This window comes from Actinia tenebrosa, unplaced genomic scaffold (assembly GCF_029948245.1).
Source record: "Actinia tenebrosa isolate PJP-AT-01 unplaced genomic scaffold, QUT_ActTen_1.0 PGA_scaffold9__36_contigs__length_13948895, whole genome shotgun sequence".
NCBI lineage: Eukaryota > Metazoa > Cnidaria > Anthozoa > Actiniaria > Actiniidae > Actinia > Actinia tenebrosa.
The window spans coordinates 11,067,515-11,092,484 of NW_028292586.1; the positions used below are offsets into that span (position 1 = coordinate 11,067,515).

General features: G+C 38.1%; 4 protein-coding genes across 4 annotated transcripts; 1 reads left to right on the forward strand and 3 right to left on the reverse strand.

Annotated features, from left to right (window-relative positions):
* Positions 1-211: 211 nt before the first annotated feature.
* On the reverse strand, positions 212-769 carry LOC116288717 (uncharacterized). The gene has a single exon (XM_031695548.2). It carries the CDS (start codon positions 767-769, stop codon positions 212-214), a length of 558 nt encoding a protein of 185 aa, XP_031551408.1.
* Positions 770-981: 212 nt separating this feature from the next.
* LOC116288704 (uncharacterized) lies at positions 982-10,079 on the forward strand. Its single transcript, XM_031695527.2, has 12 exons — positions 982-1,049; positions 1,113-1,308; positions 2,553-2,665; positions 3,115-3,266; positions 4,204-4,362; positions 4,688-4,829; positions 5,600-5,725; positions 6,360-6,474; positions 7,360-7,428; positions 8,208-8,256; positions 8,479-8,533; positions 9,884-10,079. The coding sequence occupies exons 2-12, from the start codon at positions 1,180-1,182 to the stop codon at positions 10,011-10,013; spliced, it is 1,239 nt and encodes a 412-aa protein (XP_031551387.1). The 5' UTR covers positions 982-1,049; positions 1,113-1,179; the 3' UTR covers positions 10,014-10,079.
* Positions 10,080-10,795: 716 nt separating this feature from the next.
* On the reverse strand, positions 10,796-17,625 carry LOC116288694 (neuroligin-4, Y-linked). The gene is made up of 7 exons (XM_031695514.2): positions 16,904-17,625; positions 14,346-14,525; positions 13,384-13,523; positions 12,793-12,894; positions 11,733-12,189; positions 11,365-11,576; positions 10,796-11,272 (listed from the first exon to the last, which is right to left on the reverse strand). The coding sequence occupies exons 1-7, from the start codon at positions 17,461-17,463 to the stop codon at positions 11,214-11,216; spliced, it is 1,710 nt and encodes a 569-aa protein (XP_031551374.1). The 5' UTR covers positions 17,464-17,625; the 3' UTR covers positions 10,796-11,213.
* Positions 17,626-20,249: 2,624 nt separating this feature from the next.
* Positions 20,250-24,353, reverse strand: LOC116288768 (monocarboxylate transporter 12). The gene is made up of 3 exons (XM_089025195.1): positions 23,738-24,353; positions 21,576-21,945; positions 20,250-20,742 (listed from the first exon to the last, which is right to left on the reverse strand). Exons 1-3 carry the CDS (start codon positions 24,311-24,313, stop codon positions 20,399-20,401), a joined length of 1,290 nt encoding a protein of 429 aa, XP_088881321.1. The 5' UTR covers positions 24,314-24,353; the 3' UTR covers positions 20,250-20,398.
* Between the last annotated feature and the right edge of the window lie 617 nt (positions 24,354-24,970).

Genomic DNA, 24,970 nt, shown 5'->3' on the forward strand with positions numbered 1-24,970 from the left:
AAATGGCTCGAAATCACTAAAGAACAAGGACGACGTAAACAACACTTCATGTGAGTAATTATTAGCTTTTATTTTTTCCTTTGTTAAATTACAATCAGTTCTCAAACTTGTATGGGCTTCCTGTGGTTTGAACCTGATACCAGGAGTTTGTCTAGAGCACTCTTTCTGGGTAGGCTGTGTACAGTGTATACACACTGGAATACAGGTCTTACTAACTGATAACTTCTATGACACCTGGTCGAAATTCCACAAAAAGTTTTCCATTTTCTTCAAGATAAGTTTTTAATTCGGGCAGCAATCGGACTTCATTAGGATAGCTGTTCTTACCCCATCCAGTAATAATCCTCAATCTCCCTTTCTGGTCTCTGTTATAATACAAAAACCTCTCAACAGCTTCAATGGCTTCTTTAACGTGTAATCCATGAACATTCAACGTCCTATAACACGACGGCACATGGTTCCAGTATTCGGAGTTCACCATATCAAGGATCTTAGCTGATGATTGCATTTCGGAGTGTTTGATTGCCGTGTTCATCATTCGTCCTTTTTGTGATAATATATGAGCCAAGCTACGCTGACCACGTGAATAGGCTTGAGAAGCACGGGAAAAATAATCATTTCTTAATCTTCTGAGTCGCTGGGAGTTTTCCCTGAGTCTGTCATAACTGGAATCTACATCAACACGTGCACTGCTGTACACCTCATAATCTCCATGAAAACTCCCACTAAAACTCTTGTTTCTGTTTCGTTTTGAACTTTTAAAACGCATCCCAAACAAAACCAATGACATTAGACGCTTATTGCTGAAAATATAGTACGTTTTTAGTGGGGAAAATTAAATATTTTGGACCTCTTATGCAGAGCACTGCTGGATGGGCGGCCATCTTGAAAATAATTTCTCACACAGGGAGCCCAACGCTTGGAATCGCTAATCTGTGAATAAGATCACATAATTAGTTAAATGTGATCGATTCAGCTGCACTCAGAAGTGACAGTCTGTTTTGCCCAAAAATGGCCCTGATTTCTGCGTCGCTACCCCCAAATGCAAGGTTAGTACGAAGTAATGTTGTTGGACGTGAATAAATAGGGTTCTTAATTGATCAAATATATAGCTGCAGTACTGAAAGCTGTGAGATCGAAGTGAGATCGGTACAGTACATCTAGAGTGTTTGAAAGAGAATGGATTCACTGACAGAGAAGCTCAAGTGCCAAGCGGATTCTATTGTCCATCTTTCATTAGACACACCTGATCCTTTGCTTCTGTCCAGTTGTAAAGATGCTGTTGAACTTGCATCCATGCACTGTATGGTTAGTTATATTGTCAATACCATATTTGAATGATTACATAGCACTATATAAGCTTATATGAGCACTGGTATGTCAAACACTTTTTCAAACACAAACACGGAATGTGTGAAGGTGTTGGCTTGGATCTGTTTTGTGTATCAAATGTTTGAGTTATATTTTGTTGCTTTACTTTCATTATACCAGATACAAAAGTAAATTATTATATCACAAAATATTTAAAAAATGAAAAATTATTTCACATACTAGAAAATAATGATAAGCTTAATTAAATATGAAATATCAAACCGTCCATCCATCCATCCGTCCATCCATCCATCCATCCATCCATCCATCCATCCATCCATCCATCCATCCATCCATCCATCCATCCATCCATCCATCCATCCATCCATCCATCCATCCATCCATCCATCCATCCATCCATCCATCCATCCATCCATCCATCCATCCATCCATCCATCCATCCATCCATCCATCCATCCATCCATCCATCCATCCATCCATCCATCCATCCATCCATCCATCCATCCACTCATCTTAATAATCTTAATAATCTTAATAATCTTAATAATCTTCATTTGCACTCTTAATATACTTTACAATACAAAATAGATGATACATTTATAAGTTTCAACCATTAGTTAATAGAGAGGAATAGTTAGGAAACCTATTGTTATCAGGTCTTTGTTTGCTTTTGATGTTGAAACGGTCTTGACCATGCACAATGTTTGATCTATGCTCATCCAAAATTGCAAAATAAGTAAACAAAACTTTGTCTATTGGACTTGTTGTAAGGAATATTCAAATATCTCTTATAAATCTTTAAATATTTTGAACTAGCAGCCAAAAGAAAGATTTTGGTCTGTTCACTCAGCCATTGCCAATGATGGTAAAACAACTAAGGATTGTGCACTGTCACGCTTGAAAAATTAGCAAACAAAGACTTGTAACAAAAGGGTTTCCTAACCATTCCCCTCTATTAACTATGTTTCAACTAATAAAGAAAGTAAAAAATAGTTAGAGTAAAAATAATTTTGAGGTGGTAACAAAAGTTTACAAAGCCAGCTCCCCATCATTCACTTAGAAATGGAAATATTAAATATGATCTACAGATACGTGAATTGCTTAACTCATTCCTTTTCTTGTTTATTTGTTCTTTTATTTGTTGATTTGTTTGTTGGTTCATTTATCCATTCATTCATTTTCCATCCATCCATCAAAGTAACATTTCATCACTTCTACAGGCAGCATGTGATCCCCAAAGTCTGTTTACATATGGACCAAGACAAGGGTTGAAGTCCTTTAGAAATGAATTAGCAGACTTTCTCCATGATCACTATCAAGATAATGTATCAAGGTATACAAGACTAATTAGGATGACTATAGAAGTGAAGACAGCTCTATTTAGAGGATAAAAGAAAAGAATTTCAATCACATGAGAATTAAAGACCCATTGTATATGTCCTCCTTGAGTTGCATTCCAAAGTTCTGCAAGGGTTTAATATTAGGATGATTATAGAACTGAAGGAATTTGTGGCCTGAAAATTTGCATATAATGTAACATTTCCTTTTTTTCTAATTCCTTTTTTATTTTGTGGATAAATTTGTCAAAATTATCAAATATTTTGTCAGTGTTGAATTTTTATGCTAACTGCGGTTAAGAAATTATAATTGTAACATTATTGAAATGAGAATAAAGTTGTTGTTGTGTTGTTGTTGTAGTCCCAAGGTTTCACTAATGCACCACTCATAAACCTATTTTGGATTTTCCTTTATTTTTCTTTTTTCTTTTTAATATTTTTTCAGCGAGCACCTGATGGTCACAGGAGGTGCAACACAAGCTCTCATCATGCTGTGTAGTGTTTTCTTTGAAAAAGGGGATGCTGTATTTGCAGAGGAGCCAATTTCACCAAAAGAACTGGATATTATGAAACTTCTTGGCCTCAACATTATACCTGGTACTGATTTGACATTGATTATAAAATGACTGCAGTTGTAAATATCTTTTTCTGATTGCAGCGTGCAAGCACACTGGTCATTCTCTTGAGGATAATTATATTCATTGTTTGAAATTTTATCATATAATATATCAGGGCAATGCTCAAAACTATATGACCACATTTAATGTATTTGCATACTTTTATGCACGGCTTTGTGCTGACAAAAAAGCTTTTACACGCCTTGGTAAGACCAGTCGGCTTCACATAGAAATGTGTAGGTTTAATGTACAAAAATCTGGTAACTAGATTTTTTTACATTAAAGCAGCCTACAACATCTGAAAGAGCACTTATAAAAGATCAATGAATGTAGACATTTTGAGTGGTATATGAGCAAAATATCCAAAGATATTTAGAGCCCTCTCCCCTAGGGACTTTTGGATCAAAACCAATCTTCCTCTACCAATCGACACGGACAGACAGACAGACAGTGACCAAGGGACTTATCTCGCAATCTGAAAGATATTGGTTTAAATTAGTTAGTATGGTTTAATGAGCTCAGTATTTTTTCAAACTTTCACATTTTATTTTAACAACCATATTCTTTCATATATAAAAGAACTTGCCATATTATTTCTTAAATTTTAGATCTTTATGCTAATTGAGCTGGTGACATTATGACATCAAGGCATTGTACATGAATGGAAATGGAAAAAAAGTAACTGTTAATGGATTGGACGATTATGTAGACTCATGCCTATAGACACTTTCCATTAATGGGTCTATTTTCCGACGTTAGACAACATCATTGTATTGAGAATAAGATTATCCTTGATATGGTATCCTTGTGTCTTCTCATGTACAGCCTTTAAACAAAGAAATGATACTCTAGGGAATAATATTTGGGTTGAAATGAAAAAAAACATTATGCCCAAGCTAAAATTTATTTTTGTTTAGTTCCAGTAGATGAAGATGGACTTGATGTAAATGAGTTGGAAAAACTACTGTCATCTAACTCCTCAAAAGAAGATCGTTCTGTTTCGAAGAGAGTTTTTTCTGGTGGTCTTTTTTTGACTCCTCATTTTCAGAATCCAACAGGAGCCTGTTTGAGTGTTGGTATGTTACTTAGGTCAATAATAATTGAAATTTGATCAACTGTTGCAACTGTTGAAAATACGCGTTGTCGGCGATAGGAAGACGCAGCGCATGTTCCCAGCCAGCCCAGTTATTTTTATCCAAACTAACATATATTTGGACCTTTCAAAGTATGTAACCTTGTTTGTGTTGTCTGTGGGCATGTTAAAGCATCTCTCAAAGTCTGTAGTTCTAGAACTTGTTTTGAGAAAACGTAAATAGAGGATTAAATAAATCATAATTATACTTATTTCATGTTCGAAATGAATGAATAATTTTTTGTTTTGTACTTGATTTACATTTTTAGAAAGATGTAAGCAGCTTGCCAGATTAGTCGCACAACATAATATCCTTTGCATAAGTAATGATGTTTACCATTGCTTTTCCTACGGTGATGGTAAAGCGCCATTTGGTGCTCCCCCAAAGAGGCTGTTTTCCTATGATACCAGGTATTCAAATCTTGAGTTATTGAACCCTGAAACAACGTCAGACCACGGTTACCATATTTACTCGTTTAAGCGTCCCGATTAAACGCCGCCTTCAAATAAGCGCCGCAGACTAAAATTATGTAGAAGCGCCGCTTTTATCACTACAAAAATGACATTGGTATTTTGTATTTCTAAACATTCGTATTCACTTCGTATTGAATCATTGGTTACTCATTATTTATATGGTTAACACCTTTTTTTGAAAATAGACGCCGTTCCCGAATTAACGCCGCGTATGCATGAAACCCCAATAGTTTAATGCCACTGCGCTTCAGGGGCGGATCTAAGGGAGGAGTGCAGGGGGAGAGTAGCCCCTCCTTCTAGATGAGTTAATATCCACTGCTTCATTTAGTGGTTGACTTTGTAAGCAAAGTGTGCCCTCCTTCCTAAAACAAAAATTCTGGATGAAGCACCCCCCTAGAAAAAGTCGTATATCCGCCCCTGCGCTTAAACAAGTAAATACGGTAATCTTGCTCTGACTTAAATCAAACCCTGAAACAGCGTTCATAAACGCGAGTAGAGTGGTTTTCAAAAACCCGTGAAATAAACTTTAGCGTATTACGCTTTAATACACTTTATTGTCTGTATTTTGTATTGATTTTGTTTTGTGTTTTCGATCGGTGTATTACAATTTATTACACCTTAGTTATTACACTTTGTTTCACGGGTTTTTGAAAACCACTCTAATAAATATTTGTTAATCTAGTTATCAATATATTTGTTATTCTCAGCCACGGTATCGCTGAAGCTACGGGTCACATCGTATCTTTAGGTACCTTTTCTACCATTTTTAGTCCAGGGATGCGGATGGGTTGGATTGAAGCATTTCCTAACATACTGGATGCCGTTAAGAATAGGTACTGAACGACTGATGTCTTTAAACGAGTCGCAGTGGACTTGTACAATAAACCTCCTCGGCTCGTGTGTAATATTTACCAATTACGACCACGTGTCATTCCCTTGAGAATACGAATCTTTGCATTTTGTTTGAGTTGTATCCATTCTTGTGTCTTCTCATGGGCAACCGAGCGCAACCGTTAAACCAAGAAATGATACTCTAGAGAATAACTATGGTCCGGAATGGAACAAAATGATGCATAAGCCGAGGAGGTCCCATTAATTCAAAATCAATAATTATTAACTTATTATTAAAAATCATTCTACGCTTGGCCATATTGTAGATGATAAAATGCTTGTTCTACTTTGAAGGTACATGACATGTCACTAGTAACTCTTCACACCATTGTAAAAACTAATAGACCTCTTTACCTTGGACGTAATGTTTTCCCATCTCAGACCACGTGTCATTCCCTAGAGAATAAGATTCTTTGTTTCAGTTGTATCCATATTTATGTGTCTTCTCGTGCATAACCGTTAAACGAAGAAAGATACTCTTGGGAAAGACACATGGTCTGAGATGGGAAAACATTGCGCCCAAGGTAAAAAGGTGTATTGAATATATTTTCGTAACATTAGTTTGTTTGAATGCAGTGTATTTGTTAAACACTGTGGTCCACCACAGCTTTACCTAACAGGAGTGATGGAGAGTGTTCTTGGTCTGGGCTCGCTTAAAGAATGCTTGGCTCTTCTTCGTCACACTTATAATGTGAGTACAAAGCTGTAGTCACCTAATCAGTTATCAATATTATCAGTTATTTACATGGGAGTACTCCCCACCCCTGGGTGTAGACACTACTTTGTTTGCACTGATGAGATATTCTTCCTATCCTCTGGGGCTCAAAACATATCACAGTGCCTCTCAATAGCCGTACATTTGCTATCGCGAAAAACTTGGGCTTTGATGGAATTCAATGTAGTGTTTCCATGGCAATGTCGATAAACACAAAGTTCTTAAAGGCACGTGCCTATGAAATGTCATGAAAACGCCTTGATTGACGTTGACGAAATCTATTCGGTCATCGCGACGACGATTCTTCTGTAAAATAACACTCACTGACAACAGCTTCCTATTCTCGAGATCTGTAAGCTCTCATATCGTTATCTTTTAAATTATTTAATTCATACTCGCTATAAGTTAGGGGATGATAGTAATGGCTTTGTACCAGCACGTGATGGCAGCCATAACAGGAGAAAGCGGGAACAAATAAATCTGGTCTAATCTAAATAAATAAAAAAAAATAAAAAATATAAGATGATTCTTACTTTCTCTTCACATGACAGGAATTGTTGCCCAAAGTTACACTGAATTGTTTCAGGTAGAGGTTAACTAATGGTAAACGTCTTTATATTAGTGTTGGGCTCGGAAACTACTACGGCACTACTTAACGGCTCTATACAGTGTGTGCAACCATGTACTCAAAATCCTTTGAAACAAAACAACCGCCATGTTGGTTGATCTATCACTACTAAGAGAAGCTAGTGAGGAATGCTTTGTTATCTTCACCCAACATGGCGGCTATGACGTAACATGCACCCCAAGAAGTCAGTTGCGTCCTAAAATTCCACATAATCTTCTATTATTTGCTTGCAGTCACGTTTGGAGTGTCTATGTGAGGCTCTCATCCAGTACTTACCAAACTGTACTTTCATACGACCAAAGGTACTTCTTCCCTTTGTGTTTTGCAAAATATATTGTAATTATATTAGTATTGGTCGTTTCCTCCCCAACGCTTCATTTGCCTGCATGTTTGCCTGATGCATGTGCTGCTAATGCGTCGTCTCGCAACCATGTTGACGTTGGTTTAATGGACTACTTCGACGGTGCGTCGGTATAAGCGTGAATCTCAAGTCATTATGGTTTGCCCAGAGGGCAAGACCGAACAAATATACTGAAATGACGATATTTGTAATTAATTTCTTGTTATAATTCATTGTCTTGTTTTGAGCCGCAAATGTCAATCGAAGCCAAAATTTATAATAACAATTCAAAGTTTTGTCTCTTTACCCCCTGGATAACCCACAATGCCTTGTGATTCAAGATGGCGACCGCATCGTCGAAATAGTCCCCTCTCAAACCCGCCAAATTTTAAATGCGTCGATGGCGATAAAGAGCCATTTCTCGGTTCTTTTCTGTATTTTGAGAATTTTTCTTAAGGGTCTACGATTTTTCTCCCTCCGCAAACTAAATCAAGCTTTTGAATTCCAAATCGGATTTGGAATTTTCTCAATCATATGCGCCCTCGAGTGATTGTTCTGTTATGAAAACGCCTTGATTGACGTCCACTAAAACCTTATTCTTTTGCGACAGAAACAATCGCTAGAGGGCGCATGTGATTGAGAAAGGTTGTAATTCCTCTGATGTGATAATCCCACGCTGTGGCATAACAGTGTAACGGTAGATCAGATTCTATTGAAATTTTTTTTCCTCCCAATTCTTAGGGTGGATTTTTTATCTGGCTTGTTTTACCATCAGACATGGATGCTCAAGGTGACCTACCATCGTCTTTCATATACTATAATATTTTGTAACTCTTCTCTCGATCTTTTAACATTTTGTCCTTTTTTTAATTTTTAATTTCTTTAAAACTAAAAACATATACTTTATTGATTATTCTTATGACTAATAAAAATTTCGAACCATTTAAATATACATATAATAAATAAGAAAATTCCCGACATTTCTAATTGTATTTTTATTTTTATTTTACAGTTTTACTTAAAGTTTGTAAAGAGAAGTTCCAAGTTGATTTTCAGCCTGGTTGTTCGTAAGTCTACTACCATAATTTTGTATGCATGCATTCATAGTTATAATAAAGGGGAATGGTTATGAAACCTATGGCTATAGGTCTTTGTTCACTTTTTTCAAGCGTGACCGTGCACAATCCTTTGTTTGACAATTGTTTTACTATTGTTGGCAATGGCTGAGTGAACAGACCAAAATCTTTCTTTTGGCTGCTAGTTCAAAATACTCAAAGATTTGTAAGAGATATTTGAATATTCCTTACAACAATCCCATACGCAAAGTTTGTTTACTTATTTTGCAACTTCGGATGAGCAAAAATCAAACATTGTGCATGGTCAAGACTGGTTCAACATCAAAAGCGAACAAAGACCTGATAACAATAGGTTTCCTAACCATTCCCCTCTATTAACTATGATGCATTTGAAACGTAAAAGACACTACCAATCTAAAAAAAAATCTAATTCGAACTAGAAAGGGCCTGGATGAAAATTACTGTGTAAATATAGTTACCCTATCACATCAAGTTGTGTAGGTTTTTCCTTCTAGTCTTTTATTTAAAGGAGTAGAATATATACACTTATTTCAATAAAGTTAGTCACCTGAAAATCTATAAAGCTGAGGCCGACAAGGATTATTGGTAGATTCATTTTACACGTTCAACCGCTCGATAACTGTTCATGGACTTGCGAATTTTTTACCGGTTACAGTCTGACCTCTTCTGAGCATCATCGAACTGCAGTTTGTATTTAAAAAGCTTTGTATATATATGCTTCCTTGATATGAAAAGTTTCCCATGATGCTCAGTGATCTCAGCTTTTAGGTTTTTGGTGACTAACTTTATTGAAATAAGTGTATATTCGAGCAGAAAAACAAAGGCGGCACGAAAAGATTAATCTCCCAGCAAAGTCCATCCTACCCGGATATGCGCAGGGAAAAAGATGTTTATTTTGCTTGCTTTTTAGCTTGAAAAGCAGGCGTTCTTGCTAAGCCCCAATTTTCTCGCGGGTACCTAGTTGAAACAGGAACCCCAAAACCCCGATTTAACTCCGATTCCTCTCGAAATCCACAAGAACCGCTGCTCTGCAGGCTATTTGCTTTTTGGGCCAAATATATATTGAAATTTATTTAGGAAATCGCACGATCTCGAGTACAATTCGAGATTTTATAGGTACGAGTGATGTTTTGAAAGTTTTCAAAATTGGACGAGCCTGTTAGGCTTTTATTTTATTTTCCCAATATTTTTTTATATAAAGATTTTTCAGTAATCGCTGCTGACAAGTTCGTTGCTTGGACGCTCCCTTTGGTGTTCTCTGAGTATCCCGTGTGTTTTAATCAGATTATTTAACTCTCTACTTTTTGTATCGGCTCACAGATTCTCCACAGATTCCACCAAGTTAAAGACCTATCTACGACTTAGCATAACTCGTTATGGCGATCATACCCTGACCAATGCAGTCTCACGGATAGGAGAAGCCTTAAAAGAACTTACAGCACTGAGATAAAAGTGAAAAGACATAAATGGGAATAGAAAATAGTATTCTTCGGTATTAAAGTAATTTCTACGGCCATTATGTGTGTTGTTGGTGTTTAATAATGCATAGTAGGGCGGGTGGGTGAGAGGGGGGAGGTACTCCCATATATGAACTATACGGTAATGATCCTCTGAACAGGTTATGGTTTTTCGAGCTTCTTGTCATAAACAGGGTATGCAATTTCACTCAAATTCTCCCTGAGTTTCCTGTCATATTCAGGGTTTCTACTTTCGTATTGATCGAAAGTTTTAGTTTAATTTTAGCTTAGTTTAATTTTAGTTGAAACTATAAACGTTTTCTATTGTAGAGGGTTTCAAAGCGAGCTCTTTCGACGGTTTTGCTGCGGCGAGTATTGCGGGTAAGTGCTCTGACTTTGGCATGAAGTCAACAGTTATTCCAAAGTCTTATGCCATATGCAACAAGCCAACGTTAACTGGTCCTACCCAGTTTGACCGTGGATAAACCGGTTTGTGACGTGAGTCCCTGATAAGCCCTCCTTCGTATCTAGTAAGATATTCTCACTTTCAAGACATCCTCTCCCCTTGACGCCCTACTTGATTGTACAGGGAATCGGAACTTGGTATATAGAAACAAGAGCATTCAACCAAAGTCTCTTTGTGTCGGGAAGGCAAGAGCTATTCCTCCATCCAGAAGGAAAATTGCCTGGTGACATTCATCCACCCTGACACCGTTAAATTACCCTGGTTTTTCCAATTATTGATAAAAAGTAAGCCAAAACTGCTTTGATGATATGACATGATTCGTAATTATTTATTAATATCTTTAGCTTTCGTTGTGCAATGAGGGATCTAATATTAACAAATTCACTGATTCCTCCCCCCAATTACTAGGGGAGAAAAGATGAATTTCTTACAGCTTTATTATTATTTGTTTTATGTCGTTACTTAATAGCAGCGCAAGAGAAATGGCAAGCGGAATAACTCCATGTCTCTGACCGAAACCAGAGAAAAAAGTTTAGCGCATGCGTTCTTTTTAGCAAGTTTTCTTAGAACTTTAATAGGAGTTTAAGTTAAACATTAAATGTTCGTTTTCTCTAGTGAGTATACGAAAAATAGTATACTTTCATTGGAACCAAGATCCTCTGTATTAAAAGAAATAATTCCATTCTTCGCCGCATTGAACCCATTTTCTCTTTCTCCGCTAAACGAATCAAAAGTATCCACTTCCAAGTTGCGAAGCTATGATGGCAGAGATAACGAGAAGCATGTCTGTGAATAATTAAAAATATGGTAGCAATTAGCTAAAATAAAGATAAGGTAAATAAAGACATGAATAGGTGGTTGAATATATTAATACTTACTTGTGGTCGTAATTGTATTCCCGTCACTTGCTTTCTCGCACGGTTTTGGCATCGAACGTTCAACCTCGGGAACGAAATTGTTCCAAAAAGCCACGTACTCAGAACGGAGATTATCTTCTATCACCATGGTTGGTTTAAAAGCAACGTACTGTTGATTGTTCAAATCGTACTTAGGCCAAGGTGTTGGGATACTCTCTGGATTATTGGGATCTCTGGAATGTTATTTGAAAGGAATTTTACTGAAAAGCATAACATGTAAATGCGCTTATGATGAATCAGGAGCAAAAACTAAGTGTAACTGACTCTGAGCAACTTAGGTAGATCATGAACTTCCTGTTGTGATTACAAGCCCTATTAAACGTTCTTACCCAGATTTAGCAAAGTTAGTCCAGATTTTAATGACTTCACGGCTGAAGTTGGCATCTTTTGTATACAGCTGACTGGCATTCATCAAAGGAAAACCAAATACGTAGGAAAGATCTGCAGCGTGGAATGCTTTAACCCATGAAGGGATGGGTCCAAAAATGCCATTATCTGCCCTGTACTGCAACTGATAGAAGTATGTTGGAAGGCTGTGGTTGACAAATGCTTTTGCTGACTGAATTGCTGGTGCAATGAACATAGCGTCAGCAATCATGTCCATGAACATTCGACGGTTTCTGTAACGGTCATTCACGTTGCTCCAGTCTGTGTAACGGTAAATCATCGCGGCTGGTAATGGCGGTTTTTGATTGACAACAAACTTCAGTACGTCACCACCTCTGACTGTTTCTTCAAAAAGTTTTCTTTGTATGCCGTCGGTGACATTCATCCCGTAAGCTATAGCTTTAAACAATAGAGTAGACATTTCTGTTAGAAAGACCTTATCCACCCGAGCACAAAAGCTTGTGGCACAGCCAACTGAGCGAATAGGCGATATGCACTAACAGATCACGTGATCATTTCTGCTATGTTGGATGGCGAAGGTGACAAAATTGGCATTTCCAAAGAGCAAAGGAGCAGTGACGTCCAATCCTGAACCAAAAAGGCTAGTATCGCAGTAGTTTCCTTTTTCTCCTTTGTTGTTTGGGATATGGAAATTTGTTGGTTTGGCAATGCAAATACAACCGTCTCCTACGCAGCCGCTATTAGTGTCGTCACACAACACTCGCTCCCCTAAGTAGTTATTAGTGTCGTCACACAACGCTCACTCCCCTACTTAGGGAAGTGAGTGTTGCGTGAAGACGCTAAAAGGAGGAGACCTAAGAATATATTGACTAGGACCGCTTAAAATTTGACTCAATTGACGAAAGTTAACTTGAAACCTTACACGTCTTGAATTATAACTAGTTGTCGCAGTTGCGTAGCGTAATAATGAAATATGGAAATGGATATGTATAATAACTTGGAAACGTTTAAAAAAACGTTTTCAAAAAATATGAGAAATACCTGTTATGGCGTTAGTCATGACAGTGCCCTCATCATTGTTCACTCCAACCATCAAGTTGTATTTTTCAAACTGTCCTTTCTCAAGCAAAACACTGGGAAAATCTGTTGATTAAACGAAATTTATTGATCAAACGAAGTAAGAATCCAAATATTATCCAAAAATATTTTTCTTGACCCATTCTTCTGAAGACTGTGTCAACCTGCACCCTTTTAGGGGAGAATGAACAAAATTAATATCATATGGGAAACAAAATAATTAGAATAAATTGTTCTGTATATAACTATCCTAAATAGCATTTCAGGCTTCAATATAACATTTCAGGCTTCAATATTTCTTAGAGGTGAGATCCAAGTTTTCAAGTTTTCATCGAGTTTTGTCGGGCCTGTTATCCAACGTTTCCGATCGATCGTATGTGTATGTGTAGCCTATATGAGTATAGCGGCCCAGTGAGCCGGGCTTTGGGGGCCGAAGGGGGGCTGCTTTTTCCCAAAACCAATCCCCCATCCCTTTTGAGCAACTACGAAGGCTGTGTATGTGTTCAAAAAATGCTGAATATTTGTTTTCTATTTGTACAGCATTAAATCGAGTACCTGGAAGAAAGTGTTTGTCAATTACTGGTAGAAACGAAAAGTTGTTCGTTGTATGACTGATCATCTCGTTAACAGATTTGGTCTTAAGGCACTCCTCCATCTCAACCAGATTAGTACAGCCTATTTTTTTACCAAAGTCCCTGGAAATTCGATAAAATATGAATGATATTGATATAGAAATAACGAAAATAAATATGCTTGGATGTCAACAACAGCAACAGGGAGTAATTGTCGCTTCAGTTGTGGCCATCGTAATAGGCCAAGTTCAATATCTTCAAATTCAGACTTGATTGCAAGGCTTTAGTCGTTTGGTACTATGTCATGTATAGTGCAAACACGTGGATCACCAACAGTGGCGGACGGATCCAGGGGGGGGGGATCGAAGGGGTCCACGGAACCTCCCTTGAAGGTTTGATCTTTTAGGTAATAGAAAAAAAATCCTGAATCCGACACTGACCAAATACATTTATTGGTAGGAATAACATAAAACACCAGCAGGGCCGACCACGCAGTAAGCGTCAATTATAACCTTGTGTATGTAAAAGCTTAGCTGCATGCGACTCGAGCATAACAGGGTCTGAAATGAGTAGCCATACCACAGGGAGCCCGGCTTGGTGATGCTAAATCGGTAAAACAATCACGTTTCATATGTTGATGACTGTAATCGTAACTCAATGCCAGACTCGTACCCAGTCGCTTCTCTTGTCTTATTGATCTCACGCTGTGGTTGATGGGAAGGATTTAGCGAGTTCCCGGTACATCAGGGGAAGGACGGAAGAGAAAAGCGAATTATTAGTAGTGACCGTTTGTGTATGGGTGTATTGAGTTACGATTATTATTTAATGTCATCAACATATAAAACGTGATCGTTTTACCGATTTAGCATCACCAAGCCGGGCTCCCTGTGGCCATACAAACTAAACCTTATACTCATTATTTATTGATTGCCTAATGATTCTTACCTTGTTATATTTTCCACTTTGTCGTAACTGATAGCAGCCCATTTAGCCGTTGCTGCTCCAGACTGCATGATGACATTCTTGAAAAGGCCTTTGGTCAGCGGAGATAGCATGAGAAGGGACACGCTTGCAGCTCCTGCTGACTCTCCAAATATGGTCACTTTGTTGGGATCCCCGCCAAATCTGCGTCACATACATTACATATATAAAACCTTCATTATCATGATGAACTATTATTAGATGCATTTGAATTTAATTGGAATACAGTCGACTCTCCCGTAAGCGACCACCTCGGGGCCATGAGAAAGTTTTCGCTTACTGGAGATGGTCGCTTACGAGAGCTAACGCAGGAAGCCTAAACAATGGGAATCCCAACACAGGAAGCCCAAACCCTTCATAATTTTGTAACTCACGTGTAAAAACTACTGTATTAACGATTAAACTGTTTTAACCAAAATTTTTAATGTGCTATATATGTTTACAGTAGTGCAATTGTAAACATTTCGTCGGGTTTTCAATACCCGATGACTCTATGTTCTTAAATGTTTTATTGTTAAAGGATCTGTCGCCATTACTGGCTCTTGGGTGGTCGTTTACTGGAGAGGAAAAACAGTGAAAAATTCCAAAATTTTAACCCCAAAGGTGGTCGCGGTCGCTTACGAGAGTGGTCACTTACGAGAGAGTTTTTTACAGAGTTTATATGGGGAACAAAACGTGAAATTCAAAAAGTAGTCGCTTATGGGAGATGGTCGCTTACTAGATTGGTCACTTACGAGAGAGTTTTTTACAGAGTTTATATGGGGAACAAAACGGGAAATTCAAAAAGTAGTCGCTTATGGGAGATGGTCGCTTACTAGATTGGTCGTTCAAGGGGAGTCGACTGTATTCATAGACTCATGTAGCATGGCCGTAATGTTTTCCCGGCATTCGAAAATATGCCCAATCTTTTCCATGGCTGGTGAAGCACAAATCTTCCGTGATCTTATATATAAGAGCATGATTAATCTTAAATGAATGTCAGAGTCACTAGCAATTTATATTACGTTGATCAGATGAGACTCGAAAATATGCATGAATTGAATCTTATCCATGGCTGGTGAAGCACAAATCTTCCGTGATCTTATATATAAAAGCATGATTGATTTTAAATGAGCGTCAGAGCCAACAGCAGAACAGCAGAATAGCAGTTATTATGGATGTATGCAAATGAGATGCAAATGAGACAACAAGCATTGTATCGGTCCGATAGCCTCACTAATAATTAATCTGCAATAGGACTACTATTACCCATACTAATTGATGCCTGTCTATAAACAACTCAGTCGCAGTTCTAATAATATATATCAAACGTCTCCGTTTAACCGGCCCCCGCAACATTAGCTTACTTTCCATGCATATTATTGATGTATATATATACAGCATTCACGATAAAAATCTATGGGATGATTTAAAAAACTTTATGGTCAACAGATTAATGCAAAGAATTTTCAATATTAATGGCCTTAGTGTGCAAATCTTAAAGTTTGTGATTTTGAGAACTAAGTTTTCAAAGTTTTGTAGACGTCAAATAAACAAATTAAGTTGTTACCCGGCCGTTTTGTCTGCATTTGACCTCCTAGATTAAAAACTGTTTTTCTTCTGTGACTACAGAAACAGTGTGAGGCTAGTGGCGTCAGTGTGTGATCCACCAGTTCAGGCACTATTTATTTCAATGTTACTACATTAAATTAACCTGTCTCATGACAGTTTGACAATTATGAAAACCGTGGACATCACCGTAGAGTGGTCTTTTAGATAAATAGAAACCTTATTTACGTGTCAAAAGAATCTAGCCGATGGAGAAACCCTCTACTTATAGGGGACACCAACCCGTGAAAGAAATAGAGGATATTACATGGGCGCGCGGAGATACGAATTTTATCTTCGAGTGTTGAAAAGATCTCTCACGAGTGAGCGTAGGAAATGAATCTTTGAGGCCATGAGGCTGTGGGGCAATGCCGGGCAGTGAGGTGGTGAGGCAGCGAGGTCAGAGATAAGGCAGCGATCAGCAAGGTTGTGAAGCAGCAAGGCCGATGTGCGCAAACACGCCTGTCACGAGAAACAATCGAAAAGGGAGGACACCAACCCGTGAAAGAAATAGAGGATATTACATGGGCGCGCGGAGATACGAATTTTATCTTCGAGTGTTGAAAAGATCTCTCACGAGTGAGCGTAGCGAATGAGTGAGAGATTTTCAACACGAGAAGATAAAATTCCTATCTCCAAGCGGCCATGTAATATTCTGTTTATTATATAATTATCAATAAAGTATGTTTTGGCTTTTTCAGGCAATTCTTTCCGTGTATTTTTGAATAGCCATCGCAATGGTGTTATTTTCACACATGAAAATAACATGTTATTTTCACGTGTGAAGATATCAATTTTCCGAAATAGAGAAAAATAGATATTTCATTGGTAATTATATAATAAAAAAAAGACTTTTTAGTTAGTACAAGAGTCTACTACAGCTAACTATTATGCGTACTAGTCTATAAGGGTTAATTAGGTAGGCAATTACTCACCCTGCAATATTTCGCTTCACCCATTTCAGGGCTTGAACCTGATCTAACATACCATAGTTGCCTCTAAGATCACCATTCTCGCCTGTTGTCAGGAATCCAAAGACTGTGAGACGGTAATTTATCGCTACAACAATCACATTACCAAGACTAGAAATATAGCTGCCATCGTATATTCTGTTGGAGCCGGATAAAAAACCTCCTCCATGAACCCAAACCATCACAGGTAAAGGTGAACCACTAGACGCTTCAGGTACAAATACATTCAGGTTGAGACAGTCTTCGCTTACGTTTATACCACTAAAACGAGTTGGAATCTGTGGACATTCTTTCCCAAATGTTATCATGTTCTTCACGTCTGACCATTTTGTAGCATTTTGTGGAGGCTTAAAACGATCTGCTTTAGCGAAAGGAATACCAAGGTACTTTCTGACTACATGACCCGTGGTGAGGTTAGCAACAAGCCCACGAATCCTTCCACTTTCGATATTCACTTCTGGTGTATACTGAAAAGCATTCACCAGCAAGATCACAGAAGAAGACACAATCAGTGATAGAAACATTTTGCCAAATTAGAAATGAGCTCCGGTGCTTCGCACTAGCAATATACTCAATACGTGCACACTGTTATTCGCTTTGATTTATCGATTCCTGAAATATTCATACGACATCTACACCTACTTGCAAGAACGTTTACATACGAATAAATTATAAATTGTAGTTATTATTATTATTAATGGCGCTTGTAGCGTCAGTCACGAGATCATGCCTCGTGGCAACAGGTCAACACTTATGAGCAAATCGTGACTAAATATATACACCTACTTGCAAGAACGTTGTCATACGATATTAGAACATTAGTAATTTAGTGGGATAGGAATTATATTAAAATACAAAAGAAGATCACTGAAGCTGAACATTTTCTTTTGTCCTTTAATATATTCCTTTCTCACTAAATTACTAGGTGTATATATTTAGTCACGATTTGCTCATAAGTGTTGACCTGTTGCCACGAGGCATGATCTCGTGACTGACGCTACAAGCTCCATTAATAATAATAATAACTACAATTTATAAAGCGCTTATCCAGGGCTGCTCTAGGCGCTGTGAAAGATGAAATACAAAATAATACAAAAATGATGATTACGATAATCAGAAAAATAATAAAGGTCACACATTAAAAGCTAATTTAAACAAATAAGTTTTTAAAGAAGTCTTGAATGATGACAAGCTCTCAGATGGAGAACTCAGCACTATAATTAGAATAGTGCAAACCTTTTATGGCATTAAACACTCAGTAAATATTTAAACTATCGCTCATACACTCGTGTCTGCTATTGTTCGACACAGCATTCTTCATTTGCTCGAATACACCACTATGAATTTTGAAGTCTCTACTATAAAAGAGATGTAACGTACTTATTGTTGTGCCTTAATTTCCGATTATATTTAATTGAGGTTTTGATTAATTTAAAATATGATTTCGTAATCTTTCGTGCTTTAGTACTGTACTAAAACTGCTGAGACTGAGGTTAGATTTCATATTTTAATTGAAAATAACGGTTTTTGGCGGGTAGAAGAGCACAAAACACGTCATCATAATGGAATTTATGGTATCAAACAATCTTCATGAGGTTGTGAGGCAATGAGTGTGGTGTATTTGTGTTTTATTATGCAAGCGTCATATACAATTACAGGTGTCAATCAATGCAAATCTAACAATTAGTCTGTGAGCCGAGGAAATGAATCTTTGAGGCCATGAGGCTGTGAGGCAATGCCGGGCAGTGAGGTGGTGAGGCAGCGAGGTCAGAGATAAGGTAGCGATCAGCAAGGTTGTGAAGCAGCAAGGCCGATGTGCGCAAACACGCCTGTCACGAGAAACAATCGAAAAGGGAGGTAACTAATTATCGCCCCATGTAAGGGAATCCGGACTTATGGTGGATTCCGGATTTCGAGAGTCTGGATTACGGATTCCAAGGGTCTGGATTCCGGATTCCAAAACTTTTGTATTGAGGATTCCGGATTCCATATCGTTAATTTTCAGATACTTTCTCTGAAAATTATATTTGATATACTTGCCAGTATAACTAGGGAGGTGTCCCTGGTATATATAACTAGCGTGATGAAAAACAATTGACAAAAGCGCATACATTAAGTTTCAGACACCATAACGTATTGCAAGGTCTTGATTCCGGATTCCAGAGTGCTGGATTCCGGATTCCAAAGCATAAAATTTCGTGGATTCCGGATTCCGGATTCCCTTACATGGGGCGATAATTAGCATAAGTTAACACAGGGCATCCATTTACCCTAGTCAGTCAATTGAGTGTCTCTTGCTTGGGACTCCGGTCGATCCTTTTCTACGAGGTACGGATGCATCAAACTAGAACTTGCACCAGAATCGCGGCACATCACTACGTTTAGCACACACGTAGGGTTGAAACGATTTGCTCGTCTTAACTTCGGGACCTTCTGTACAGCCGAGATATTTCAGAATGCGATTAGAGAAACCCTGAACGGTATGAGAGGAGAGGTCACCCTGAGTGCGTGGCATCCTTTTGTACGGAAGTGCAACCGATGATCACGATCGAGCATCAAAGGAAACATTCCAGAAGTGTGTTTATCGAAAGGCAGCCTCGAGTTCTTTGGATTTGTCTTCTCGAACAAAGGAATATTAGCCGATCCCCAGAAGGTTAGAGCGATATTGGACCTGAAACCACCGTCAAAAGCTACTAGAGTCAGGAGCTTATTAGCATGTAAGATTGCTGCTCTTGTTTCGCGAAAGGCTTTCGGTACCCGATGAATTTATTTTCTTAAAAATTGTAATGTATAGTAACCACAGGGAAAGATTCGCATCTGTGATCCTCAAGGCAACCCTATGCATTCGAGATCCTCTCATCTCCCTTTCATACATCCCACCTTCTTAAACATTTTAATTATTTACATTTCATAAACATTTTTGTACTTCATACTCATTCGTACGTATTTCATTACAATTTTGTTTGCATATACCAGAATGTTTTCTCTCCCCCACTCCCCACATCCCTACTTCAGCCTGAATACCATGTTGCTCATCTCTCTTTTTCCATACCACATACAAATATCTTTTCCACTCCCCTCCCATCCCCCATTTGTGAGATGATATTCGACACACTTGCCATCTCTCATATATCTCTTTTCCCCGATACTAAATCTCTCTTCTCCCACACTACAAGCAAACCCTTTTCCCCCCTTCCTGGTAAATGATGGTAACACACACTAACCATCTCTCTTCTTTTCTCCCACACTACCTAAAATCCCCCTTCAACAACCTCCCCCCCTCCCCCTCCCCTTCCCCTCCCGTGAACGTGTTGCATTATGGGGCTTCTCCACCAAATGCATTTATCTTTTTGTCTTGAACATCTTATTTTTTCGGGTCTTACGATGTATTTATAGGCGTTCTTCTAATTGTAGTATCTAAGTCTTGTACATCTTTATTTCTTGGAGGTTCAGTAGTTTCTATTCAGAAGTCGCAGATATATTTTCATGTATAGTAACGCAATCTTCTTCGACGGCTAAATTCACATTAGATGGTATATTTGTGCCATCTTGAGTATATCCTTTGTCCTTCATTTCCAAACCTGCAACCCTCTCTTCTTCATCAACAGTTTGACGGTCGTCCAGAATATCTCTGTGGTCTGGGGATTCATTAGTTTCTATTTGCGTTGGCTGTTCTTCCATTTCTAGTGTCCTCCATGGTTTAAAGTAATATTGTAAAAAGGGAAGGAAGAATGATAGCAGTAAAATGGCTCCCGCGGTGTAAAAGGCCGGTTTGTACGAACCAACTGTATCGGCGATAAAACCTTGGAGAAGACAAAAAATCGATGTGATTTTTTTTATTCGAAACCTTCTTATCTTCATCGATCACTGTTAAATAGACCAAAAACCTTCTTATCCATATCACTATAAAATATACAGACCCAAAATATTTCTGGATTTTCGAAAACAGGTGAACTGGCTCAGCCATTCAAGTTTCAAATTTAAATTATTTATTAAATCGGATTTTTTATGTTGCTCTAACATGACGTTGGGCTTTCATTGGTTTTGGGCCTTGTTCTCTCGATACTCTCTTTTCTTCTTTCATTGAAAATAGAAACAGCCCATTGCGCGCGTAGTAAGTAATAGGGACATTAAGATTTGGCAAAATCTACGACGGCGACGTCAACCGGAAGTGTAAATAACTTCACTTTGGGGTTTCGAGCCTTCAAAATCTGTCTTCCTGTGGATGAGTTGACTTTACTGACAATGTTTTGAATAAATTCTTCAATGAACAGAACCCCAAAGAGAAATTATTTACACTTCTGGTTGGCATCTCCGCCTTAGATTTTGAAAATCTTAAAGTCCCTAATGTTTACAACATGATTTTGTATCGCACGAAAATGTTGTAAACAGCTTGTGAAATTCACTAATAATTCATAAATCTTTTGGGACATTTTGAATTTATATGCTAATTAGATACAACCACTAGTGGTGTATTAGAACAGTATACATCCACTAGTGGTTGTATTCAATTAGCATTTTAATTGTAAGGTTTGTATCAGGTTTACATGATATTCAAGTGACCGGATTTCTAAAAGCAGAAATGGCTTACGTTCTCATTAATTATTCATGATTTTTTACAATTATCAATACATACCAATGAGTGGAGGTCCCGTAAAATTACCAATGGCTGATATCATCTGACCAATAGGAAACGAGTATATCCTTAGCCTTGGCTCAACTGTTCGCAATAGCAGAACGACGATCGTGGTGCTAAAAACACCGGTGCCAAAACCAAGGAAAATAGAAAAAAAGATGAAGAAAATATAATTTGAAGACAGCTGAAGTAGAGTTGTAGCGATTCCCATGCTCAGAGCTCCAGCCTGGTTAACATGGAAGGGATTGACTCTTTTGTAGTCCATCACCCTACCCGCTATGATACCAGCAATCATCGAAGAAACGCCAATTGCTATGAAGAGATTTGAAGCTTTCTGAACTGAAATCCCGACTTCACGGCAATAATTAACCTAAAAATGAATTCAAAAATGCAAGTAAATCCCAAACATTTATTGACCCTGAAACTTCAAGGATTTACTTTAAAAACCCTTTTGGATGAAATGTCATCGAACCATGAAATATTTAAATCAAAAATATTCTTTACACGAGGTTGCTATAAAGTTTACTGTGCGACTACACGAACCAAAGCAACCCAAGCGAATTTTCTCACAAATTTTTGAAACATCCAATCACATGCCAGTATTAGAAAAATGAAATGATCACAGATTTGAAACTATTTCCCGTTAGTAAACATGGACGATTCAAGAATTTGCGTAAATCGATTTGGGAAATATTATAACAGTGGACAGGCCTATCCGAAGATTGAGCGAGAACAAGTTTTTGACAAGCATCATAACAGCATTTTACAGCACACTATCAGTAGAGAAGTACGAGTAAGTCGTTATTTTGTTTAAAATGTTTTGTCAAACTACGATCGCACAGATTCGGCAGTTCTAAGTCTTAAAAAATGGCCACACACAACAAGAATGACTCCACAAGTTGTCGACTGTTTAGAAATGGGGAGGTAAATGAAACCTAGCATTTTTATATCGGAATTACGAGAGAGACTATTATTGGACGTCGGTGTTGTTAATAATGCGATCGATGTACCTCGCAGGTCTACAGTATCAAAATGCGTGAGAGAAGATCTCAACATGACGAAAATTAAGAAAATACTGCCTCAAATACTTGTAGAATCTCCAGCGAATGAAAACATTCAAAGACGAAATCAATTTCTCGATTAAATAAGTGACTTGACTGCAGGTCAGACGAAGACTTTCGGAAGCATCTACTTCTGGTTCATCAGAAGTTCATAAAAGTGGTTGTCTTCTATTTCGCCACCTGGGTTAGATCTTCACTGACGCCTGGCCCCAGCGAATTTCAAAGTCGTGGTTTTCGAACCAAGCAATCCTTGAAGTACATGGAAAAAAATGATTTGGGACGTGACCATCAATTCTCCTCAAAAAGTATTGCTGGCTGAAAAGCATATTATGGAGAAAGAGATAGAAAATCTCAAAAATCCCTCTTTGGAACCAAAGGAACTATTCCCTCAGTCATCAACCTCTTTCCAAAGAAACCGCTCCCCAGTTTTAGCGATCAACACGATGAACCAATGCAAGGTCCTTCGTATTTTGATAGCAGTAAGCAACGGGAATCGTGAAAGCGCGGGAACTAAGGAAGAAAATCGATCGGAACCTGTAGGCTATTTACAAAAAAAGAGCATTGAGATGACTCAGAACCATACAGTTTTAGAAACTCAAGTTGAAAGAGCCAAAGAACAATTGGAGACTGTTCGTAGTCAATATGAGCAATCTTGTAGCCAGGGAAATGAAAGAAGAGGAAAGCTGTGCACAAAGTGCCACCAGCCGGGACATTATAAGAGTAAATTCAGCCATGTACTGATATGCTGATATGCTTAGCGGGTGAAAAGCATCCCGAAACTAAAAGTGAGGTGATTGAATTGCAAAAACTAATCAAGGAATTAGAAAAAAAGGACTTCAAACTTTATCCGTCTTTACACAAACAATTGTCTTAATACAATCACGTTTACTGTTTGTTAGTAATAGTATTTTGAGTTGATGCAACTGCAATGTTTAACCGAAATAGAATCCAAGTGTTATTGTAAAAACTCTTCTTGTGTTTTGAAATTATTTGTAATCATTTCACTGTTCTAACACTGGTGTGTGATTGGCTGATTCAAACATTTGTAAGAAAATTTGCTTGGGTCGTTTCTGTTCGTGTAGTCACACAGTAAATACTTACCAAATGGACAAATGATATAAAAGCAGTCATTGCTTGGAGTGTAAATACTATCAATGCAACCACGTACATCGGTCTCTTGAATATCTCCAGCACCATCGACCAGTTCCATTCATGATCACCTGGTTGGTCTTCATTGCCTCTGTGCTCTCTTTCTTCGTCTACTGGGTCTTCATTTTCTCTGAATTGCTTTTCTTTATCTACTGGGTCTTCGACATTAGGATCAAAGCTGCAAACAGCAAGTAATGGTAGTACAAACGAACCAGCCATGATCCTGTACATCGTCCTGAAGCCATACAAATCTATCAGCAACTGGACAATAGGTCCAAGTGACAATACTCCTATATTAGTACCTCCAGTAACGATACCAATGGCAATAGCTTGTCTCTTGTCGAAGTACTTCGTCGAGGCGAATATACACGAAGTAAAAACTAATGACATGCCCAGTCCGTAGAGAATACTATACGAAAAGAAGAGTTGTATAATGTTTGTAGTGAATGAAGTGGCCACGAGGCTTGTTATGCACATTAGAATTCCAAGTATTGCACTGAAACGGATTTTGAGGCGAGTCATGACCATAGTGGACAGCGGCACGCAAAAGAAAACAAGTCCTCCTGCAATGGATCCTCCCCAAGCTGTAAAAGAACAAAATGAGCATCTTTTGAGCATCTGCGAAACTAAAGACTTTCTGCAGCAAATATCGAGAGCACATAAAGGGTTATAGCATATAGGCTTAAAGCTGTAATGTCTTTCGGAGCCAAAAGAAAGGGGTTTTAACGAAGATCATTGTACTTGCCAGTTTTCTCTCTGCTTTCCTTGAAGTGGTCCATAAACACAGGCATAACAACAGCATAGCACTGTAGCATTCCAAACACTAAAGCAAACGAGAGACACCCTGAAAAGCACACCAACCAGGACCACGCGCTGTCTCGTGTCCGGGGACAGTGGACAGAACTAAAGCATCGTATCCTCATCTTTATATAATTAATTGTTTTCTCTCTGTCTCCTTTTTGTACTTAGCCTGCAAAGTGAAAAAAAAAAAAAAAATGAATTTGATTCCTTTATATATTTATTTTGGTGTTTTTCCCCTCTCGACAAAATGGCAAAGTTACGCAATGGTACCCAGGGGCCTTTAACGAAATTACCCAAGGGCCAGTCCTTCTACACACTCTTTTTCAAAACCCTCTGTGACACTGACACTACCGGACCGAAAGTCTTAAGGCTCCCTTGCTGTTT

Coding starts and splice junctions, on each gene's coding strand:
- LOC116288768 (XM_089025195.1), bottom strand. CDS start 24,313: ATGGTCATGACTCGCCTCAAAATCCGTTTCAGTGCAATACTTGGAATT. Junction 21,946..23,737: donor TTATATCATTTGTCCATTTG/GTAAGTATTTAC, acceptor ATTCATTTTTAG/GTTAATTATTGCCGTGAAGT. Junction 20,743..21,575: donor TACGGGACCTCCACTCATTG/GTATGTATTGAT, acceptor GTCTTCTCCAAG/GTTTTATCGCCGATACAGTT.
- LOC116288717 (XM_031695548.2), bottom strand. CDS start 769: ATGCGTTTTAAAAGTTCAAAACGAAACAGAAACAAGAGTTTTAGTGGG.
- LOC116288704 (XM_031695527.2), top strand. CDS start 1,180: ATGGATTCACTGACAGAGAAGCTCAAGTGCCAAGCGGATTCTATTGTC. Junction 1,309..2,552: donor TTGCATCCATGCACTGTATG/GTTAGTTATATT, acceptor TCACTTCTACAG/GCAGCATGTGATCCCCAAAG. Junction 5,726..6,359: donor CTGGATGCCGTTAAGAATAG/GTACTGAACGAC, acceptor GTTTGAATGCAG/TGTATTTGTTAAACACTGTG.
- LOC116288694 (XM_031695514.2), bottom strand. CDS start 17,463: ATGTTTCTATCACTGATTGTGTCTTCTTCTGTGATCTTGCTGGTGAAT. Junction 12,190..12,792: donor CATGACTAACGCCATAACAG/GTATTTCTCATA, acceptor TATTGTTTAAAG/CTATAGCTTACGGGATGAAT. Junction 11,273..11,364: donor GAATACAATTACGACCACAA/GTAAGTATTAAT, acceptor AATTATTCACAG/ACATGCTTCTCGTTATCTCT.